The sequence below is a fragment of the Aythya fuligula genome, chromosome 11, assembly GCF_009819795.1.
Source record: "Aythya fuligula isolate bAytFul2 chromosome 11, bAytFul2.pri, whole genome shotgun sequence".
Taxonomy (NCBI): domain Eukaryota; kingdom Metazoa; phylum Chordata; class Aves; order Anseriformes; family Anatidae; genus Aythya; species Aythya fuligula.
The window spans coordinates 18,422,278-18,443,616 of NC_045569.1; the positions used below are offsets into that span (position 1 = coordinate 18,422,278).

General features: G+C 38.1%; 1 protein-coding gene across 6 annotated transcripts; it reads right to left on the reverse strand.

The window, feature by feature from the left end:
• Window positions 1–9,795: 9,795 nt before the first annotated feature.
• On the reverse strand, window positions 9,796–21,314 carry LINS1 (lines homolog 1). Of its 6 annotated transcripts, none has more exons than XM_032194517.1 (8): window positions 20,830–20,847; window positions 18,408–18,537; window positions 17,508–17,998; window positions 17,297–17,386; window positions 16,372–16,513; window positions 15,516–16,106; window positions 12,404–12,584; window positions 9,796–11,209 (listed from the first exon to the last, which is right to left on the reverse strand). In XM_032194517.1, the coding sequence occupies exons 3-8, from the start codon at window positions 17,907–17,909 to the stop codon at window positions 10,309–10,311; spliced, it is 2,307 nt and encodes a 768-aa protein (XP_032050408.1). In that variant the 5' UTR covers window positions 17,910–17,998; window positions 18,408–18,537; window positions 20,830–20,847; the 3' UTR covers window positions 9,796–10,308. The 6 variants fall into 6 exon arrangements, with proteins under 6 accessions (XP_032050408.1, XP_032050407.1, XP_032050406.1 ...); XM_032194516.1 differs by lacking the exon at window positions 20,830–20,847 and adding an exon at window positions 20,031–20,066; XM_032194515.1 differs by lacking the exons at window positions 18,408–18,537; window positions 20,830–20,847 and adding an exon at window positions 21,264–21,314.
• Window positions 21,315–21,339: the final 25 nt, after the last annotated feature.

Below are 21,339 nucleotides of genomic sequence, written 5' to 3' on the forward strand. Positions count from 1 at the left end.
TAGAGTTGGATAAAGAACTATAAAATAAATCTCTGCAATTATCTTGGGGCAAAAAGAAATTGCAGTTCTATGAATAAAGCCCAGTCAGAACTACAAGTTCTTAGATGCTTAATTCATAAGTTTGAGCAGACCAAAGAGGGGCAGAGTTTACTTCAAGAAATTCTTAGTAAAATTTTTCAGAATGAAAGAAAAAAATGACCTTTTTCCTCACATTATTATTACTAGGGAAACATGAAAATTAGTGGTTTTGTTTTGTTTTTTACAACTTACCAGAATTTTATTTGAAATAAAAACTTCAAGTCTAACTTAATGCCAAACTGATTAAAGGAGATTTTACCAGAGGCATGAGCCTTCTTGGTCACATATTTAAGGTAAGGGTTAAGAATCATTTGATCAAAAATAAGCAAGTTATTAGCAGTAATAAGTACAGCACTGCCACAAAACATGTGAAGGTAACAGAATAATGAGATACCGGAGAGAGGACCTGAGGGTGTAGAAGCAAAGGATGCAGGTTTCTTCACCTGCACCATGGATGACTCAACATTTTAAATTAGCCCTTGGTAATTAGGGAAAGGGACAGTGCTGGTGCAGCTGTCCTATTTACAGCTTCCTGAAATAGGGGCCAGTAGACAGTCAAGGTCTTCATGTATTGTGTATGCACAGTGACTTTGATCTCTTGGTGCATTGATCTCTTCATCACCCTGAAACAGAAGTTAAGCCTGCTGTGCTCCCCTGTTCTTATTTCTCCTGTTGGTTATCCCCTCCTTTGTGGTTTAACCTGCCCATGCATTCTCCACCCACAAAGCCAACTAGAGGAGGAGCCAGGACATAACTGGTATTTCATTATTGCAGCCTCTGTTTGGCATCTTCATGTCATAACAAATGCAAGCGATCAGCTAATGTCTACCTGCACAGCCTCTTTGCCAACAGTGGCACCCCAGCTGAAGGTTTGATCCAAGCTAGGAAGCCAACTAAAAATAGGTATACATTACAAAAAGTAAGAGGAAAAAATGCGCAGGGTTCCTCTGTTTGAGTGTTTTTTAGCCTTACTATGAAATAACCCTTTCTGGCAGCATATTTGAATGTGTTATTCATAGCACCAGATACTTCAGATCTTCAACAGGTAAGTCATATTTAAACCTCTGTTAAACCAAATTTTTTTTTACAGAATACCTTTTTCTTAGGTGTTTAAAGGACAAAATTAGAACTATCTTTTTCAAGCAAATTGAATTTAAGTTTTCTCCGCAAGTACATTTACATCATTCACCAACACATTTTTCCTGTTAATAAATCTTCCTCCCCTCCAGTTCAGAATTAAGTGCTCTTAAAAGCACTTAATAGGATGATGATAAAAGATGCAGAAGTACAACCGTAACCTGTACTTCTTTTCTCTAAAAAGAAAAGTAGTTGTCATAGGTTGGAATACCTATAAAAACTTTGTCATAGGATAGTAACCTATAAGATCTCAACACCTATTCCCCTCTCCATCCTAAGACGATTATAAGGGTTGCTCTAATTTTCCTTTATAAAACAGGCAGCATTAGAGACCAGCACACGCCAAGAATTTGGACCATAACCTAACGCAGGGAGGCAGGAAAAAAAGAAAAACACACAAATAACACCAAAAAAAAAAAAAAAAAAAAAAAAAAGTAAAAAATTCCTACCTTTATGATGTTGCAGTCAGAGAACATAAGCACATTAGCTGGGAAGAGGCATTACGCTCGCTACTTTGACAAAGGTAAACACGCCCTATCTGCACAACTCTTTCAAATTCTTCAGAGACCCACCCAGCAAAGCTGCGCTTCAAGATTTCTGACTGAAGGCAATCCTGATGTCATACGTCCAACTCAGTGAAACTCGGGAGTAGTAATGCCGAGCGCCTTCCCTTGTGCTTGTTTCAACACAGCAGGTGAAGAAACGTTCTGAATCACATGGCATTCTGCTGCACGATGAGAATTTGTCTCAACTTATGTGGCTCTAGACGTGCACAGGAAGATGCCGTGCCTGCCGATTGTGCAGGAAAGGAAGTTTCAAACTAGTCACTTCACACCAAGGTTTTTAGATGCACTATTAGATAAAGTCAGGGTTTTAAAATAAAGTCAGAGAAAGGTTTCATTTTCTACTGGCCAGCCTCAGGAATACTCCCAGCCTCAGTCAATTAAATGCTTTACAGGAAGCGTTTCAGTTCCTCAGAAGATAGAAAATGGAATTCTCAAAATACCTAAAGCAGAGGGAACTTAGCTCAATATATGCTTGGTTAGAGTGGTTAGAGATACCATACAAACATTCATTGTATTTAACCCTTTTCCTTTTTTTTTTTTTGGGGGGGGGGGGCGGGGGGGGGGGGGGGGGGCTGAAAATCATTCCTCAACAGGTCACCCCAGTTTCAGATAATAACATTAACAGCGTTGTGTTGGCATGACATGATATTCTGATGGGTAGGATATCTTAACATTGTCGGAAAGGAAGAAAAGAGTATCACTGACAAGCCAAGAGCATCTACATTTCGAATGTGCAGAGAACCTCTTTTAGCCCTCTCTTTCTGCTTGCAGCCAGCAAACAGCAACCCACACAGTAAGAACAGACAGGTAGGAGATGGATCCAAGTTCCACCTCACCCAGCGTACTGTCTCTGAAGGAAGCTGATGGTTACAGGAGAGTACAAGACCAGGATAAACAAAATGGTAACTGATGCTGCCTCCAGCCTTCAGTAGTTTAGGGCTCAGACTCCTAAACCACAGGTGGTGTCTATGCACACAGAGATGGCGCATTCCTACCTCCTGCACTCCCATCCCTGCCCTTAATTTCCACTAGTCCTTTTGAGTACATGGGAACTTTCATCATAAGACAGCAGCGGAGGTGATCCAGGCAATATTTGGATCCAGTTCATTTGCTTTCCCTCAAAGCAATTCAGGCTGAACTGTTTGCTTTGTTCACATGGCAGGTGTTTAGGTTTTTTAGGTATTCTTATTTTGCAGCTTTTGCAAGTCTTCAGTCCTTCCCTAAAACTGGGAGTGGTATTCAATAAACTGAAGCACCAGAGAAATATTAAACATGAAAGATTATTTCAGGCAGGTAGTATTATGGCTTTGCTGTTGCTTTAAATTATCTCCATACTTTCCCACATCTGAACCACTCGTATGAATCAAGCAGAACATTTAGGAACACTTTGCCAATTAGGAGAGCCTACAGCAAGCTGATTCATATATCACTTGGCTAATGCCAGTAATATAACAGGTAATTGGCACAAACACCTCTTTCTTATGCCTCAATCCATAATTTCTTCACTGTTGCACTAAATTGAAAAACAAACAAACAAACAAAAAAACACATTTTGTTTGACTGGAGCAGATTTGGGGCTGCTCCAAATAATACAATGAGAAAAAGTATTTTTACATACTTTTTGAGGAAACTTTTTTTTTTGTTTTTTTTAGGTAGCACTCAGCAGCTACATAGGACTACTGCAAGATTAAAGATACTGCACAGTAAGTAACAGGCTAACCATACCTTCTGGATCAAAGCTGCCCACTGACCTTTCAATTACTGTTGCACTTTCACAGAACTGTTAATTCAGGTATCTTTAATCTGAATGCTGCAAAAACAAAAGAAAGCCAGATAACAACAACAACAAAAACTTAGTTTGTATTCTTGAGGGGAAAAAAAATAAGTAGCTACTCCTTACTTGAAGTGTAAGGTTTGTATTTAATTGTCATATGATTGACTAACTAGATGGAGCGTGTATTTGACCCAAATAAGTATTACATGTATCAGTGGAAAACGTAAATTATGTAAAGATTTCAGTGGAAAAAAAATAAAACGAGAAAAAAAATACTAAATCCACTTCTTTGGGTTCATTGTGAGTTAATATATTCATGTGAGTTTTCACCTGAGCTTCTAAGCAGTTACATAAATTAAAAAAAAAAAAATCTATTATTCATTAACTTTCTCAGTAGAGAAAGCCATCTCAGCAAATCCTTGAGATGGTATTAAAACTTCAACTTCTAGAATCAGAGCTGTAGTATATGATGCAACTGCCGGCAGGGAGTGGGAAGGGGAAATCCAAGGGTTTATTTTCTTTTATGAAAAAGTAAAAAATCATCTGCAGAACTGACAGATAAATGTTCCAAATATATTAGTACCAAGTCATTTTTGTTAACTGATCATCTCAGTGTGGTTGATCAAATCTCAGCCTCACACACATGCAAAGGAAAAGTAGGAAGGTAGTTATATACTGTCACGTGGTATTCAAAGCTAGTTTTAAGATTACCAAGAGTTTCTCACCTGAGACTTAGATTTAAACTGACACAATTCACAACTATTTGATCTAATAATAATTTGGATTCTGAATTCTCTTTTCATGACCATGGAAACCCATCTGCTTGTTGTTTTGCACACTTTTAAGATGAAGGTAAAGATCTTGATATTCTCATCCTTTCTGCTTGTCAGAATCAACAAATATCTGGAAATCACTTCAAGTCACAGAAACACATCCAAGGATCATAACTCAATCCTGCAATCAGTAGCTTAAAAACTAAGCTCCTCTTCTTCACACGGGTTCATACTGTCTCCCAATGTATCAATCTTCTCCTACAGAAAAGAGATGAAGTAATCCATTTAAGATCTCTTGAAATGTTTTCTGCTTAAGACCTCTCTTACCGGAAGGTATGACCTGAGTCATAATCCATACAGAGTTTCAAGTTAGGAAAGGTTCATTTCTGATTAATTAATTAATAATATTATCATAATTGAAGACTAGATATCTGACTGGAAATAGAGCAAGTGTCAAGGTTATAAATACTTACGGTACACAATTGTCATTGCAGGACTAAATCGGGAACATACATCTTTGAATAAACTGGCCAAAATCCTCAAAATGTTTAATTTAAGATATATTTATATGTTGCTTCAGAGCTTGATTCCTATGAACTTCATTAAGAATTAGAATGTTTGAGAGTCTGAGACTTAACAAGGAGAGTGAGGCTCCAGGAAGTGATACCAGCATTACCTGGATACTGCTTTCTAAACAATTTCTTTCACACATTTAACAATTGAGGGATATAAATACCACAATTATGCTCCATCTCTCAAGTTGTTACAACTTCTGGGCGGTATTTCATTTAGATGCTGAACACACAGCATACTGATAAGCCTCCAGGAGCACAGTTAAGAATCGTCCCGTATCCAGAGGGACAGAGCTGTGATTTAGCAAAGCATTTGCTTGCAGTCTGGACAACTTCCCTTACGTAAAACCTTAGATTGTTTTGCTTGCAAATAATCCTTGGTGAGATTGTTTTTTCCTTTCTCTGTGATTTAACATCACTTTGCCCCTATTTGTCAAAATCACCCTTCTGATATCCAGAAACAATGCAAATTCTTATCTAGCCACATATCTATGAGGTACTTACGCTAAGTATGCTCTAAAACATTTGAAAAAATAGAAAAATATAACGTCAGTTGCTTACATTTCTAGTAAACAGTGTGTTAAAACTTATGTCTGCTACTAAAAATCTTAATGAAAAGAACTCTAGTAAAGGTTTGACTTCTTTAGTTCACACTTTCCCCTCCAAATTCAGCACTACTAATTTCTCAAATAATATTCCCATGTGCTATTACTGTCTTAAGATGCCAGAAATGAAGACACAATATACTCTGGCTGTAACAGTAGGGATTTAGGGATCAGTCCAACCAATTCATTCAGGGAAGAGTTTTTAATTAATTTCCAACAGTCTGAATAATATAGGATTAAAATAGAGAAGCCTTGTTGATCCGTGGACCTGGAAGCACTGGTTTAACGACTGTATGAAAATAAACCTCAGCAATTTGTAACACTTGCACATAAGACAACGCTGCAAATGTTGTTTGATTACATTAATAGAAGACTCTTAGCGCATCAATCCTTATCTATCCAGAGAGAAAACGAGTACAAATACAAACATACGCTTGGTGCAAAAGAAAGACAACCCCTTTGATGTCTCACAGTCAGTAAGAATTCCCTCCTCTGCATCTGCTCATGACTGAGAATTACAGAAAACTCTGGTATCATACTGGCTGATGCTTTTAGCTCAGGTGAAGAGACACTTCTTTAACGGGACCAATGTCCTGCTGAAGATGACCGAGTACTAGATTCTTCCCTGAAGAGATTTTAAAAAAGATTTAGAGTTTTACATTTTCTGCATAATTGCTCTCTACCTAACTGTGAATATTGAACAAAGCACACCAAATTGTCATTTGATGACAAGTCTGCAAAATAGGCTTCATAATCTTGCCCACTGCTTTCTATGCAGTTATTACTTCCTTCAAAGTAGCCCTGGACATTTGGAAGCTCTTTGAAGCTCCAGAGAAAATCTTTCAGGTTTCAACTCTCTCTGGCCTCAGCATAGGATGAGGCAGATTCTTGGACAGAACTCCTGACACAGTTTCAGGATATGCAAAATTTTCCCTACCACCTTTTAAGAAGGCTAGTATTCAGCAGCACAGTCACCTTTCAGGTTGTATATGCTACTTTTTTTCAAGTCTCCCAGCTGGAAGGCCACTGCTGGCTGACAAAACACATGTTTTGCCAGACACTGGTATGTAGGAACCAGGAATGACTAAGGATACTGTAACTCTCCACAAAAGCTTTCTACCACAGAATATAACCTTATATTCCTTTCTTGCTGTATGTAAAACAGAGTCAGCTTGTCCACTGAAGAGCATTTCCAACAGTAATCAGCAATAAAGTCCATTACACAGCATTTAAATAGACAATGACTTGGAAAAGCTTAAATCTCTGGGATGTTACCCAGACAAGGCCAGGTCTGTGCGGGCTGTTGAGCTAGTTAGTGACAGTAAAAGGCTGCTTATGATCCACTGACACACACAGATGGCTTCTAACAGGACTTCAGAGTGAGCCAGGTAGCCTGAGAGTTGTACGAAGTGCAACAACGATCTACAAATTTATTTGGACAATTCTTTGAGAAAACAAAAACAAAACAAAACAAAAAAAAAACAACCGTAATGACCATAGTGTTTTCACTCTCCCTGATACTAACAGGCTGTGATTAATACCTGGTACTGGCTTCAGACACCATCCCTGACTGAATTTGGAAGAAGTGCAAACACTTTATCCTGCAGTGATAAACTAGGGAAAAACCATGGCTCCTTATTCCCAGCTTTACAAGAGTATTGTACATATAGAAATTCTCAGGGTTGGTTTTTGGTCCTGTATTGCAGGATTAAAACACGTACTACAAGTGTTAACACTAGAAGGTACAGCAGTCATATAAACATTGGAGGAAAACCAGTCTAAAGAACAACAAACACAGAACCACCTGGATTTAGCTGATTGCAACCAAGCTCTACAATAATCCAAGTTTAAGACTATTCTTTAAAATAAATAAATAAATAAATAAATAAAAGCACATCCTTTAAGCAAATTCTAGTGCTGTTTACTTCATTAAAGCATAATTTATTCTATTGATGTGGGAGGAAAACTCAAAACATAAATGGAGACTGTGGATATTTCTCAGGTTAAGTCTTCAGATAGACAACCATCTCCAGACGGGTCATCTGATCTGTTCTGTGTCCAATAAGAGCAGAAAGTTGTTAGGTATCAACAGCCAAATATAAGGCATTTTATCCTCCTAATAACAGTATCACTGACCTAGTTCAGAAGTTCTAATTTAACACTGGTAATAGGTTCTGTAGCTGAGTTAATTTGCTCTACCCTAAAACCTTTTGATAGTAAAGACTCAAGAAAAAAAAGAAACCAAACCAAAACCAAACCCCACCTTACATATTCAAATGATAAAAATACAAGCTCATTTATAAAGGTGTTGTCTTTGTACTAGACTTCCTCAAATAGCCACAGAACTACCAACTGCCTGCACTGTTTACACTCATTTTGTGTGGAATAACAACAAAAAAAAGTTAATCCTCCTTATCAGTTTTACTTCATCTCAGGATCTACAGTTTGTTAATGGTAACATATCAAGGTAAAAAGTATAAAACATTGAGGTAGCTAGTTAGCAGATACAAACCAGATTTACCCATTTTTACCATTAAAATGTTCTGTGAATTAAAACAATGGATTTCTGAGAAGTAAAACATGTGGGAATGATCATTACTAATAACCAACTGGGCACACAATAAACTTCATGCCTGTAACAATTAAATGCAGTTTTATTGGAACCCAACACTGCTATGTTCAAAAATCAAAAGTTCTAGATCCTACACTTCTTGCTAAATTCTACACGCTGTGCCGAACTTTTACTTTAAAAAAGTTTAAGTTGTAGTAATCACTGACAAAAATGATGAAAATGAGCACTTAGGAAAACAGGAAGTGTCTCCCCATGCTACCTTTCCCACCCAGTTTATCTTATCGGTGTGTGAGAAATAGAGTTGTAATTTAGATATTTCCAACTTGCAAAGTAGCGCAGTGAAACAATGAGGTTACTCAGGCAAAATCAACTAGTCAGCAAAGCCCAGATTAGAAAAGAAGAGGGGATAGTGGAAAGGATTTCACTGAAACTAAAGTACCTACATTTAAAATTGTGATCTTGAGAAATTCTTGCTCAACTCTCTTGCCAAAGGCACTTCCCTTGTTTGAACAGAAATGTTCCCAAGTTGTCTAGAGCTGCATCTTTGGACATGCCCAGAGGCTTTTTAGTCCTGACAGAAATAAGCAACTTGGCATCTAGAGCATAACCAAGTTCAGACTGTAGAAAGAAACTAAGCATTCCTCTGCCCCAGACAACTCAGAGGATAGTTTTAACTAAAGTGACTATAAGCAGGAATTGACATTTTTTCCTACTCACTGATATTCTTTTCCAGTGCTATCCTTAAAATCATCTGCACAAAGAAACCAGAGGCACAGAATACTGTCTATTACAGCTGCCATCCCAAAAGAGTAAGATTAAGGTTCAAACCTTCGTGTCTAAGAACCCATACCATTCAATGCCTCTGGAGAGCACTGTAATTTCCAGGTAAGTTATCCTATAAACTTCACCCAGTCTTCTCCTCCTCCCAACACATGGTTGATTCACTAGCTGAGAGCTCAACTCTAATCCAGAAGAAGGTCAAGGAGATTTGGAGGAATCAGGGTCACCTGTTCCAGAGTCTGGTTGTTTTAACTCAGTATCTATATTATTTTACACTAAACAGCTATTTTAAGGGGAAGAGACAACTTACCTGGTTCTAAACCAGAATAGAGCACTTACCTTCAAGAGAAGATCCTAAGAGGAAAACCGTTTCTTTCAGTTCCGATGAGCTCTGAGATTTTATAGTACTTTCTGTCATCGGTATTTTCCCATTGCCTAACCCTTATAAGAGCATTACAAGCTGCATGTTAAGCGTACCAACATTAGGTGGCTTCCTGTTAAGTGCACACACTGGTTTGGAGATCCTGTTCTGAACTAACTTTCCATAGGCAGAGTCTTAGACACTTACTTTTCAGGTTATTCAAATTAGAACTAATAACAGATGCAACTATAAAAGTTTACATTCAACATCCACCTTGCTGCATTGCAGATATTTAATTTCTAGTTCTCTACTTCGTAAATATTTTCTATACTTAGATAAAACGTAATGGAAGTAAGGATTTCTTTTGGAATTTCAACAATGCAACTTCTGCATTACCTAAGTTTGATTTTTAAATGTAATGCTCCACTAAAATGTTCTATAAATAGGCAACATACCATGAAATACTGAGAAAAACTAAATACAACTTTTAGTGAGATAGTAACGCTACTGATTAGATCAGGCAAAAAGTAAATCCTAGACATTACTTGAGCACTTCAACCAAGAAAAGAGAGGCATGGATTAATGGGATTGTGCTACTACCCCTGCATGTGCATTTAGAGCAGAGCACTGATTCAGAACACACAGTATAAACTCCCCAAAACACAGTGTAAACTCCCCCTAGAACTGTCCCCAGCTACAATATTTTATTTAGCTCAATCTCTAAGCAGTTAAGTGTTGCATTAACACTTCATCGGAGCCTGTAAGTCATTAGAATGACATTCAGTATAATTGACAATACTTTAAATATTGTTGATAAGCTTTCAGATTAGTTGTTTATTATCAAACTATGGACAGCTAGCAATTAATCTTCATATACACTACAGACGTACATACCATGAATATGCCTGGGACCCTAAGGTAATGAATGGATCACGTCACTGAGCAGATTTTTTAAGGTGTTAACCAAAAACATGTTTATCCTGTTTCAGTTTAAACACACTGACAGGTGCAAAAGGCGTGAGCTTTAGAAGTCATTCATCTCATGGAAATGTTCTCTACTGTACTAGTTAGAAATCACCAGATCTTTGACTTATGCTGAATTTGTGCTTTTACTGATCTTCTCAACGTGACTCAGTAGTCTCAACAACGCAGATGGATTATATGGGAAAAGATTTCTTCTCTGCAACCTAGAAATAGCATTTTGCAGTTCTTCCAAACACTTTGTTGATTTATAAAGCATTATTTTTAGGGGAACGATGTTATCTGAAGGCTCTATACAAGCCAAACTGGATGAAGTATTACATCCCTTTTGTTTCAGAGGCAACGTTTGAGACTTGAGTTTATTCTGCGTATCGTCTGTGTAGCTGCAAACAGTTTCACTTATCATTGTCTCATGCTCATTATTTAAAGGCATCTTCTCTGTGTTTACCAAACACTCTTTTCCAACTGATTCTAATTCAGAATCTTCTGAGCTGTCATAATTAACAAGGCTTTGAAGAGAACCCAGCAGAGAGGTACTATCGTTGCATAGCAATGACTTAGACTGGTTAGACTCTGCAACTTCATTATCGCCTTGCTCTGTGGTAAACACTAAGCAACTGTGAGAAGAAGTCAAAGGTATCAGAGTCTGTGGTTCTGGTTCACAAGGAGCATTTTGCAAATTCACATCACTCATGCAGCTTTGTTTTTCTTGATGTGGAGGCTTGATAGAAGAAACTGGTTGACAAGTGCCATGCTTGGTATCAAAATAGTTACAGACATTTACAAACTGATGCCAGTCTTCTCTAAGAAGTTTTAAGTACCTTACCAAGTACTCCAGAAAGCAAGTTTCTGATGAAATCAAAAAATCTAGCAGAACTGTGGAATCAAATGCAATTTTTTCTAGAAAAAATAAAAATATACAGTGAGGATTATAGCCACTTGCATGTGTAAGGCAATTCCAGCTTTCCTCTTCTTTTTGGCTTAAGTTATCAGCAGCATCACGCCGTAACCTGAAAAGTAGGTTGTGAAATGGATTAAATTCAATATAAGTTTATAGTTAAGAACAGGTATGTGCAGAAAAGTGCGTTCTTGATCCTTTTTGATGTTCTCTGACAGAGAAACTAAATGCACATACATTAGATCCAGTTGCAATTAAATGTTTCATAGTGATAGATTTCCAGGTCAATATTTTATATAAATAAAACTGTCTAAAAAATAAAATATGAGAGAAAACCACCTGCTGGAATCCCAGCAAGGTAATTTGTTTTGTTAGATGAGTTTTCTATGCAAGACAGAACTGAAACTTGTTCCCACCTACAGTATGTAATACTTTGAAAATCAATAACCCACCAGACTCAGATTTTGTCAAAAAATAAACACTAGGAAAAACAAAGTTTTGCTACTAGAGAATGAACACAGGGAGGTGGGAGATCAGACAGTTTAGAAAGTCAAAGCACTTAAAGAAGGCTTTCTTAAACTGTACTTCTCCTTAGGATGCATTCTGGGAGAAACAAGGTTACTTCTAATACATGATCTCTTATTTTAATATTTTTGTAAACCTGAACACAGATTACATTGGGAAAAGGTGGGCTTTTATTTAGGTGCCTAAAAAGAACTGTATGTATATATGATATCTCAGTATCTTCATATTAGAAGCTCGAAAGACACTTCATAAATTAGGATAATATCTTGCATGGTAACAACAATGAAGCACTAAATGTCCCGCACAAATTTATAAAGAACAGGTTTTTGCTATTAGCAATTGCAGTATTTACCAAGTAGCTAGAATTAACATGGGTCCAAACATGAGAGCACTACCTTGCCAGACGTCCCTAAATTCCTGAAGCTTAATTACAATATCACGTTCTTCAGAAACTCAGTGTTGAAAGAAAAGTCTTGCCTTTTATCTATATCTAACCACTATTTAGATTGTGAAGTCAATTATTCTCAATTGCAGTTCTAAGCGCTAAAGTATTTAATAGGAATTAGTTGCACAACTCCCCCGCTTCAATCCAAAAGCCACTTAATTAAATTATCCAAAAAGTTAGCAGCTCTCACACCATACGTTACTACATAGTCCTGAGTTTACTATTAAAAATATTTCTCCTTTATACAAAACTAATCAATGGAAATGTTATGCATTTTACAATAACCTCATTAAATCATTATTATTCATAGGTCTAATAAATAAAATATGTACTAACCTATCAAATTTTAAGTAATTGAGTAATAAAGCTTTAGCAGCTTCCCACATATCATCATCTTGCTCGATGAAAACCAAGGAGAGCCATTCACAGTGATGTACAACTGGGTGGGATTGTGGGGAACACTTCATATGACTCCTCCAGAATGTCAACAGTTGGGACATGGAACTCTGAAAGACTTCTGGAAAATAATTTAAAAAAACATGATTTTTATTGACTTTGTTACTAAACACCATAAAAACTCTTGCATATAACAAGATGAATTCTCTTGCACCTGAGCTTACAGACTAATGAACAAAGTTCACTTCCACAGATTTGCATGCATCACAAAGCCTACAAAATTTTGATAAGCCTGTACAGCTGGGATTTATATTTTCCTTTAACTCCCTGATTAGGCAGCTTCATGGGTATACCACAAACTAAAGAAAGGTGAATTGTAATCTAGTCAATTCCATAGATGGAACAATCCAACATGAGCACTTTCTTCCCTCATGAAAGAACAATGCAGTTTTAATGTTTTAATAGGGCTGAAGCTCAAACCCATACTCCGTGCAAGTTCCACTGCATAGAAATTTGCTGCAGTGATTTACAGTTGATGGAAATAATTTGTTATCTCTACAATAAAAGCAGTAAGCTTGTAGCACCACCATAGTCAAAACAAATTTTTTTTAAATAAATTCTTCATGGGTGAGGCACATTTTCAAGTATATATGGACTTGGAATAAAGGTACGTTCATGAGATGGTACTTCCAGCCAGGATTTTGCACTAAATTCACTGAACTTTCTAAACTAATGTAAGCAGTGTTTTTCCTGCAAGTCTTCATTTTTCCTTTCCTTCTGCACTTCTGAATGGGAAAATCACCTCAAAATTAATGTCATTTTAGTGCAGTAGCTTACTCATAAAAATACCTTTGTATTCCTACGACTGAGACAGACTCCCTCTCCCTTAGGAGAAGAAACCTCTTCAATGCTAACAACAAACTATAAAAAGATTCTTTATGTCTGAACTTAGGTACCAGTTTTTCATGTAATGCAGCATATTCAACATTTAGAAAACCAAAGAAAAGCAACACATCTTTACCCCAAAGGTATTCCTCAACTAAGAACTCTAATGCTACTGGACGTACACCATGGCTTAAAGAGCACAGCTGCAACATTTATGTAACAGTGATTACTGCTTTTGGAAGATTTCCTGCAACATGGGAATCAATTTTACTTACAAAACCATCATTACATATTTTTCCTTAATATTTGACTTTAAAATTTGCTTTTTCTCTTAGAAAAAAAAAATAAGAACAGCAAATTATCTTGGCTATTTGTTACTATTCAGACTGAAATTCTTCCATATAAATCAAAGCTATCTGGAAATTACTCTCAAAATTGACATGAATTAAAGTTAAGCCACTGTAATTCATATTAATAAAAAAAAAAAAGATAGGATCAACCAGCTTCCCGGAAGGGAAGTTAGCATATTAAAGCACTTTGGTGCTTGTTTTAACCACTTCATTTAACACCACTCAAATAGAAGCACCGTTCCTTTCAACTTGAAATTCCTCATGACAGCTGTGGTATTTGAATCTAATTAAACAACTCATTTTTGTGGAATGAATCTGGAAAAGAAACATTTTTTTCTTTGAGACAGAATTATCCACAGAGACATCTAAAACAGATTCAGCCTACATTTATTCTATTCACTTGTTCTTAAACAGTCTCAGAACTTTTTCTGGAGGTGGACTTTAAGCAAGATATTCTCTGCAAATACTTAAAAATCCTAACAATACAACTGGCATCACAAACACGACATCTTCCAAAAATATGGAAAAAGTGCCAGAAGTTCTCTTGCAAAATTCTGGAGCTCTTTTGCACAGATGAATTAGGACTTTTTACATTTCTACATTCTGTAGCAAACAAAATAAAATAACATTTACATCTTGAACTGTTAAAGTTCCTCAGTAAATGCAAAATGCTGTAAAAAAATCTATCCTTCTATAAATAGATTAAATAGTTTTGAATTTTGCCACGTCAACAGTTGACTGACAATAAGGAACACCCATTCTCACTTGAATTTGGCTAGAGTTTCAAAACCACCTGTCCATTTTTGCTGTGAAGTCTGTACTCCAGGGACAGCAAGCTGCTTTGATCACAGGATTTGCACATCCACGTTCACATGTAGCTTCACAAGATGTGCACCATGTGCCTCTGAGAGGCAAAAAGGCGAGTGGAAAGCCGGGATTCCAGGAGCGTTTCCCAGGCAAGAAGTCTCACCCCACCACTCCCTTAGAGCATACAAAGCGACTACTCCCCGGTGAGATGCAGCACCGCGTCCTCTCCTGTCAGGAACGCAAATTACACAGCATTCCTCCGCCATCCCACTGTCTGCCTTGTGGCGTAGTCCTAGCGCAAGAGACTGATCTGCTCTTCTACTAATCTAATTCATCTATTCAGTGGAACAAACACACTCTAGCTGAGCAGGTATGAAAAGTATGCCTAGCACCTACTAATTCAAAGGACTAGACCTGTAAGTCAGAGTGAAGAATACCGCCAGCATACGCTGCCAGCTCCCATAATTTCCCTATCTTCTACTTTACAGCTTCATTATTTTTACTTTTGCTACCACCGCTGTTTTCTGCCCCATTACATTATTTGTCTGACAGCAATGCCAGTACCTTCAACCAAGTTAAGTGCAGGTCTAGCTCCATGTTAGAAATCAGGAAAGAGTTGCCTGTCCCTGCTTTCAGTTCTCCATCCCGTACAGAGTAGATGCTTGTGCTATGGGCTCTCTTCTCTTCCACCTGGAGAAGAGCCTGGTGTTCTCAAGCTGGCTCAACTATTTCAAATATTAACGTATGTTCTTAACAGGAAAAGCTTTCAATCCCAAACACAGCTGTTGCAACCCCCCCATGTTCCAGGGCTAAGGATAGGACAAAACATAAAGAGCCAACTTAGGCAGAACACAGCGACAGTTCTGGCAAGTTTTCTGTATGTTTTTTTCCTTCCTCCCTTCTATCACTACTAATTCAGATTAATTTATTTACAGTCTTAATTTTAAAATTTAAAATTTTAAAGCTTTAAAAGTACTGCCACTTACTGAATGAAAACAAGAGATTGTTACCTTTGATTTCAGCTTCTGTAGCAGAGTTCTGAAACTTGAACTCCAATGCTTTAAGCACAACCAGACTTATGGCTCTGAGAACAGTTTGGTCAGAACCACTTTGAGTGTTATCCCCAGGCAGAGCTTCACTACTTCCAAAGTAGCTGGCCTTTTCACCAAGTGGGATTTGATCAAGCCAAGTCAAATTCACAATTTGCAGAACAGCATTACTCAGAGCAAGCATGTCCTCATAGAAATATGGGTTTCGTAAGGACTGTGATCCACTTACAGTATCTTCTCCAGATTTACAAAGGACACATTTTTTAAGGAGCATAATGAACTTCTTCTTGATGAAATAGTGAGTTGATGAGCTAATGACGTTCAGGACATAAGAAACTTTCAGAAACAATACTCTCTGGCATTTTAGTGGTAACTGCAATTCAGTTCTGGAAGCCAGAAGTGCTTCAAGTAGATCTGTAAAACTTATCAAATTATTTGCAGTTTCAGAATAAGGTGAAGTATAGAGATGACTGTCAAAATGATGGAGCAGAATGGAATTATAAAATCCTTCAAGTACATCATCAAGAGGAGACAACAACTTCTTCAAAATACCTATAGCAACAAGAAGAAAGTTAGAGTTGGTTTTCCAGGATAACAGCCAGCTAAATCATCATATAAGCAGAAAACAAGTGATTGTGACTACTCAATTTTTAAGCATGTTAAACCCACTACATTTTTAATTGCACTTTCTCCCCGTCTTCGCAGCAAAGAAAAATAGGTGTTGTACAGACAAGCTGCTCTAGATGAGATTACAAGTAATATTCCTCCCTCTAGTGGGCACTCGTGTATTGATACTATCATGAAATTGCTACGGTACCTGCTTTGGGTAAAGTTTCATCTTTCAATATGTCTTTGATAATAGCTGTAAGAGTCCACAGACATTCTGCTACCTGGGTACACATAGGGAATTCCAAAAGAGTCTTCAAACTATGGCTGAGCCAGGTGACATTCAATGCATTCTATGGAAATGAGATAAAAAAGCATGTATGTTCTACAGTTGCTATACAAATTAAATTAAAACATTATACAATGATTAAAATTTGTAATTAAATGTAATTAATAAGATGCAAACTAAGACATAGAAAAATCACAGGTAAAAAGTAATACATCCATCTAGTGCCTTTTACATATGTAGACCTGTGTTTATAAATATGAAGTCACGCATGCAATAGCAATTAGCTCTATTTTCAAGAAAGGGAAAACCAAACCTCAGTGTTATGTAACCTGTCCCATATCAGATAATACTGTAGACAGACCACATCTGAATTCATAATTCCCAGTCTCAGTGAACTCCGCAAGATACTACAAATGCGTTTCTGAGAGAAATACATGTATTCAGGTATGATACTATGGAGGATATAATATTTACCCATCAAATATACAGTAGGAAAACAACAACAACAACAAATCATTGGAATATTAAACAAGAAAATATAGAAATGCATTCGATTAACTTTCAATAGGTTGTTACTTATTTTCACTTACTGCATCATGCAACAAACCTCAACTCACTCTACACATATTGATGGTGTAGTTTATTGTTTTTTGGAAATACCTGTATTGCAAGCTTAAAGAGAGTACTTCTTGTGACTTAGCAATATTTTATGCTAAAGTTGTTTCATGAAATTCCAGATTTTTCTGTGTCTTCTGCAAATCAGTTTGCTCTAGAGTAAATGGAACAACTTGAAGGGATGTATTCACAAAGTCATTTTTTAAGCTGTGAGAAGTTATATGACACTCACCTCTTCCTTCAGCTGGAAGTACACAAGAGATGCTAAACTTTTTGAAGCCATGTGTGATAATAGCCGATCACAGCTACTGAGCAAACAAATCTGCAGATGTAAACAAACAAACAAACAAACAAACAAAAAAAAACCCACAAAAAACACATTAAGTAATATTCCCTTTTTCCCCCCTTCTGCAAAGATCTTTCAAAAGTTTATAAAAGCTTACCAATTTCGAACTGATTTTTGGCTCCTTCAGAAGAAGGATGAGGATTTCACAGTACTTCTGTCTTGTACTGAATTCAGTTTCCTCGGACACTGCTTTATCAACCAGCATTTTGATCAAGGTTAACTGAAGCAGCATCACTTCTCGTGGACAGGATGAGAAGTTCATGCTTGCTAAGTCACGCGATACATCATCTGCTGTAGGCCCAGTGTCTGACATAGCGTCCTGATGGCTCCTAATACCACCCTCAGTAGATGGTAGATGCATTCGATCACACAATTCATCTCCTTCTGGTGACTGCTCAATATACAGAGTAAGAAAAGAGGCATAATAACGGTTTTCCTTTGCTAATGGAACGCCTGCCAGTATGTCCTTGTACATCTGCTGTAGCAAAGACATCTTCATTATGAGAACATTCAATATTTTGGGGAAAGTCGTATGTCTTCACTGATTATTTCTGACCACTGCAAACCAGCTTTGAAGTTATTTTCATCCTGTAAGAGAAATTGACACATTATTAGATGCTTCTCTTCTAAGTTACCTAGAAATAAATATTTTACTATTACTGAACTTAATGGGTAGCCATAAAGAAACTTCTGAAAGATATGAGAACTTCAGTCAAATCATTCTACCTTTACATTGCTAGATTTACCAACACCTCACTTCCTTTGTGACAGATCGCTCCAAGAACAGGCATGAAGTTTCAGCTGAGCTTTTTCACCTGAACCAGCAATGTTTATTTCTCCACTAAGGCTGGACAGAACAATATCTATCAAAAAATATGTAAAACAAAGCACAAGTCTTCTATTCTGTTGCACGTAGGCTCAAGGTAAGCAGTGTGAATATGCACTAGGGGAGAACCAAGCTCCTAATTTCATAAGGAGGACCACAAAATTCATTTACCTCCAGATATGCAGAATTCTTATTCTGAGCACATAAATCTTGTAACCCAAACCTGGCTCTTAGATAATGCAAAGAATAATCTCTTCTGGTTGATCCTGTGACCAGAAGACTGGTCTCAAGGGCACAGTGGCTGAAAAGTTCAAAACAAAAATTTACTTAAAGTGTAAAAGGCCTTGGGAGCCAATAAAAGTATTTAACCACACTCAGAAAAGATTTTTTAAAAAATCTTTATCACAAAGTCAATGGAACATTTCTTAAAATCACTACACTGGAACATTCAGTACAGCTTTAAAAGAAAGGCTATTAAGAATTCAAATCCCTCTTCAAAGCCTGCGCAGCTAAGCATCCGCAAATTTCTAGTCATTATGCAAGCAAGGCAGGTATCAGATCTCCCCAGAAAACAAAACAGATATACTTAAGAACACCAGGGTTTCTTTTTCATTTATATTGAGAGTGATATTAGTCTGTATCAGTTTTAACATGTTATCTAAGCAGAGCCCCTTTAATAAAAGAAACTCATTACCTTTTATCTACTGTGAATTTAGGAGAGGGATTTATTTTCTTTATTGGAATTTGCTTTTGGGACTCCCTCCCTGAATCTGGCACAGTCAGCCAGGTAGGCTGCTGGAAGCCACCTGTCTCTAGTTGGCTTTTGCTTAAATGTTATGCTTCCCGCTTCTCACCAGTGGAAGAAAACAGCTTGGCCTCTTAACTGATCAAGATTGGAAATATCTTCCCATCTATGTTTTCAGTTATACCACCAATTATCATCACACCAAAAATAAGTTACTGGTTTTTAGGAGAATATTAGAAAACATTGAAACTACAAAATTCAGTATTCTAAGGGTGATTAATTTTCTAAGTTCTAATCTTTGTAGGTTTTTATAATTACTAAACATTGACAACTACACCTTGCTTTGTACAAAGCGATTCTGATCTTTTTTTTTTTTTTATAATACAGCTGAAGTACGCATTGAAGAAATGACTTCCCAAACCTACAAAGTAGTGGTCGTAGACCAGGACATGCCACCCAGTCTGCTAACTACTGCCACAAGCGGCAGTCTTTTCTTTGCTGTAAATTCAAACCTAAAATTTGAAAATCACCAGATGCCTGCACTGCAGGGAGTCATCTGCAGTTCCCTCTGGTGGGGTATTTTGGAAGAGATATTCAGCAACGGCTGTCCGGACAGCTCCAAAGTGTCCCTCACCTCATCCACAGCAGACCTAAGAACCCTTTCCCCACCCCTTTCCCATATTCCACATTTTAGATTTTAAAAGCAGATTTTGTGCTTCATACAAACTCCTTCATCTGCAGAATCTACTTGGAATTCTACTCAAGATAAAAATTTATGGCGTGAAACCTCATAAAATTTCTTCAGAAACCACTCTGAATATTTTATATAGCTATTGTTCCCATCTTTGAGTTTTATTTCTTCCTAAACGAACATCTAATAAAGTAAAATTATCTCAACACATTTACTTCTGTGTCCAAAATCAACCCGAATTATCATCCTTCACGGTAAATGAACAGATCTTTCGTGCACAAATTCATAACATACTGCAAGGCTGTTAAAGGCAAGAGGGACTTAGAACTTTGCTAGGACGTGCACTGTGAAATTTTACCTTCGCCACATGATATTGGCTGTGCTTTCCTTGATCCTACTGTAACATCAATATGAAAACCATTAATTTGCAGAGCTCTTTACAAAAACATCTGAAGTACGCCTCGCTCACACAACACAACAGTTCATGAATAGGAGTCATTAAAAGAAATGCTATGTGAGGGGGTTATTTTGCAGAAAATTACTTTAAAGAGGGAGAAAACGTCAGAGAGTGACTAGATTTGGTTCTGACATAGAAAGCACGGTGGAGAGCTCAACGCTGAAGAGCAAAGAGCTATCGTAGCCATAAAAAAATGACAAATTCCAACCCTTACTTGTATAATTTATTCCTGTTATTTAGACGGCATCTAAAAACCAATTAAGATAAGGCCCCACAGTGCCAGTCTCTTGCATAAACATCAGGAAATGCTTCTAAAGACCTCCTGTATAGACAAATCAGGCAACAGACAGGAAAGCTATAGAGAAAAAAAACACTTTGCTATCTATTATTTTCATGACTTCAGCTAGGCTTTGAAATCTTAAAGCCGTGCGGAGCTGCAAGCAGGGGAACGACAGGAGCAGCGTGACGGGAACCGCGCTGAAGCACCAGAGATGAAAGCCCCGACGGCCGCTGAAGCCTGCAAGGTTTAAGGCCCTTCAAAACCCCAAACGAGCGAAGTTTAAGTGGTTGGAAATGCCGCCAGCATGCCCTAAAAGAGAGTGATCAAACATGCGTGTTTCTCCGGGGAGGGATGGCTGATTTAGCACAAAACCACAGAAAATATCGATGTGGCGGGACTACTCCGTGCGTCACGTTTTACCTGTTACATACGCTATACGTTAATTGTGTAAATATCAACTGAAACCGACAGGCGGTGACTTTTGGGCACCCCCTCAACGCTGGACCACCACAAACCCCTCTAAATAATAAAATTTCCTCACAGAGGCCGCCAACGGCCGCTGCCCCCCCCCACCCCCCTCAGCCCTCAGCCCTCACCCCCCCACACCCCCCGCCCCCCTCAGCCCCTCACCAAGCCACGCCCCCAAGCCACGCCCCACCTCGTAAGCCCCGCCCCCTCTCCTCTCCCTCCCCCCTCCCCTCCCGGAAGCCCGCGGCCCCGCTTAGTCACCCCCAGGCCGCCCCGCGCACGGGGGTTCCCGCCCCGCTGCCAGGCAACCGTTGCCAGGCAACCACCGCGACTCACCCCCTCCCCAAACACCCGGACGGGTCGCGGCAAGGCCCAAACCTCCTCACCCAAACCGCGCGAACGTCCGCAGCCGCCCCCCTTGCTCTTGTCGCAAAGCCCTCCCCCCTCCCCCCCCCTCCCTCC

What these genes read in the sequence shown, in the direction of transcription:
- LINS1 (XM_032194515.1), bottom strand. Translation starts at nt 17,909, where the DNA reads ATGAAGATGTCTTTGCTACAGCAGATGTACAAGGACATACTGGCAGGC. An exon ending in CAAAAATCAGTTCGAAATTG is followed by an intron (nt 17,387 to 17,507) that starts GTAAGCTTTTAT and finishes TTACATCTGCAG; the next exon opens with ATTTGTTTGCTCAGTAGCTG. An exon ending in ACTTCCAGCTGAAGGAAGAG is followed by an intron (nt 16,514 to 17,296) that starts GTGAGTGTCATA and finishes TCATTTCCATAG; the next exon opens with AATGCATTGAATGTCACCTG.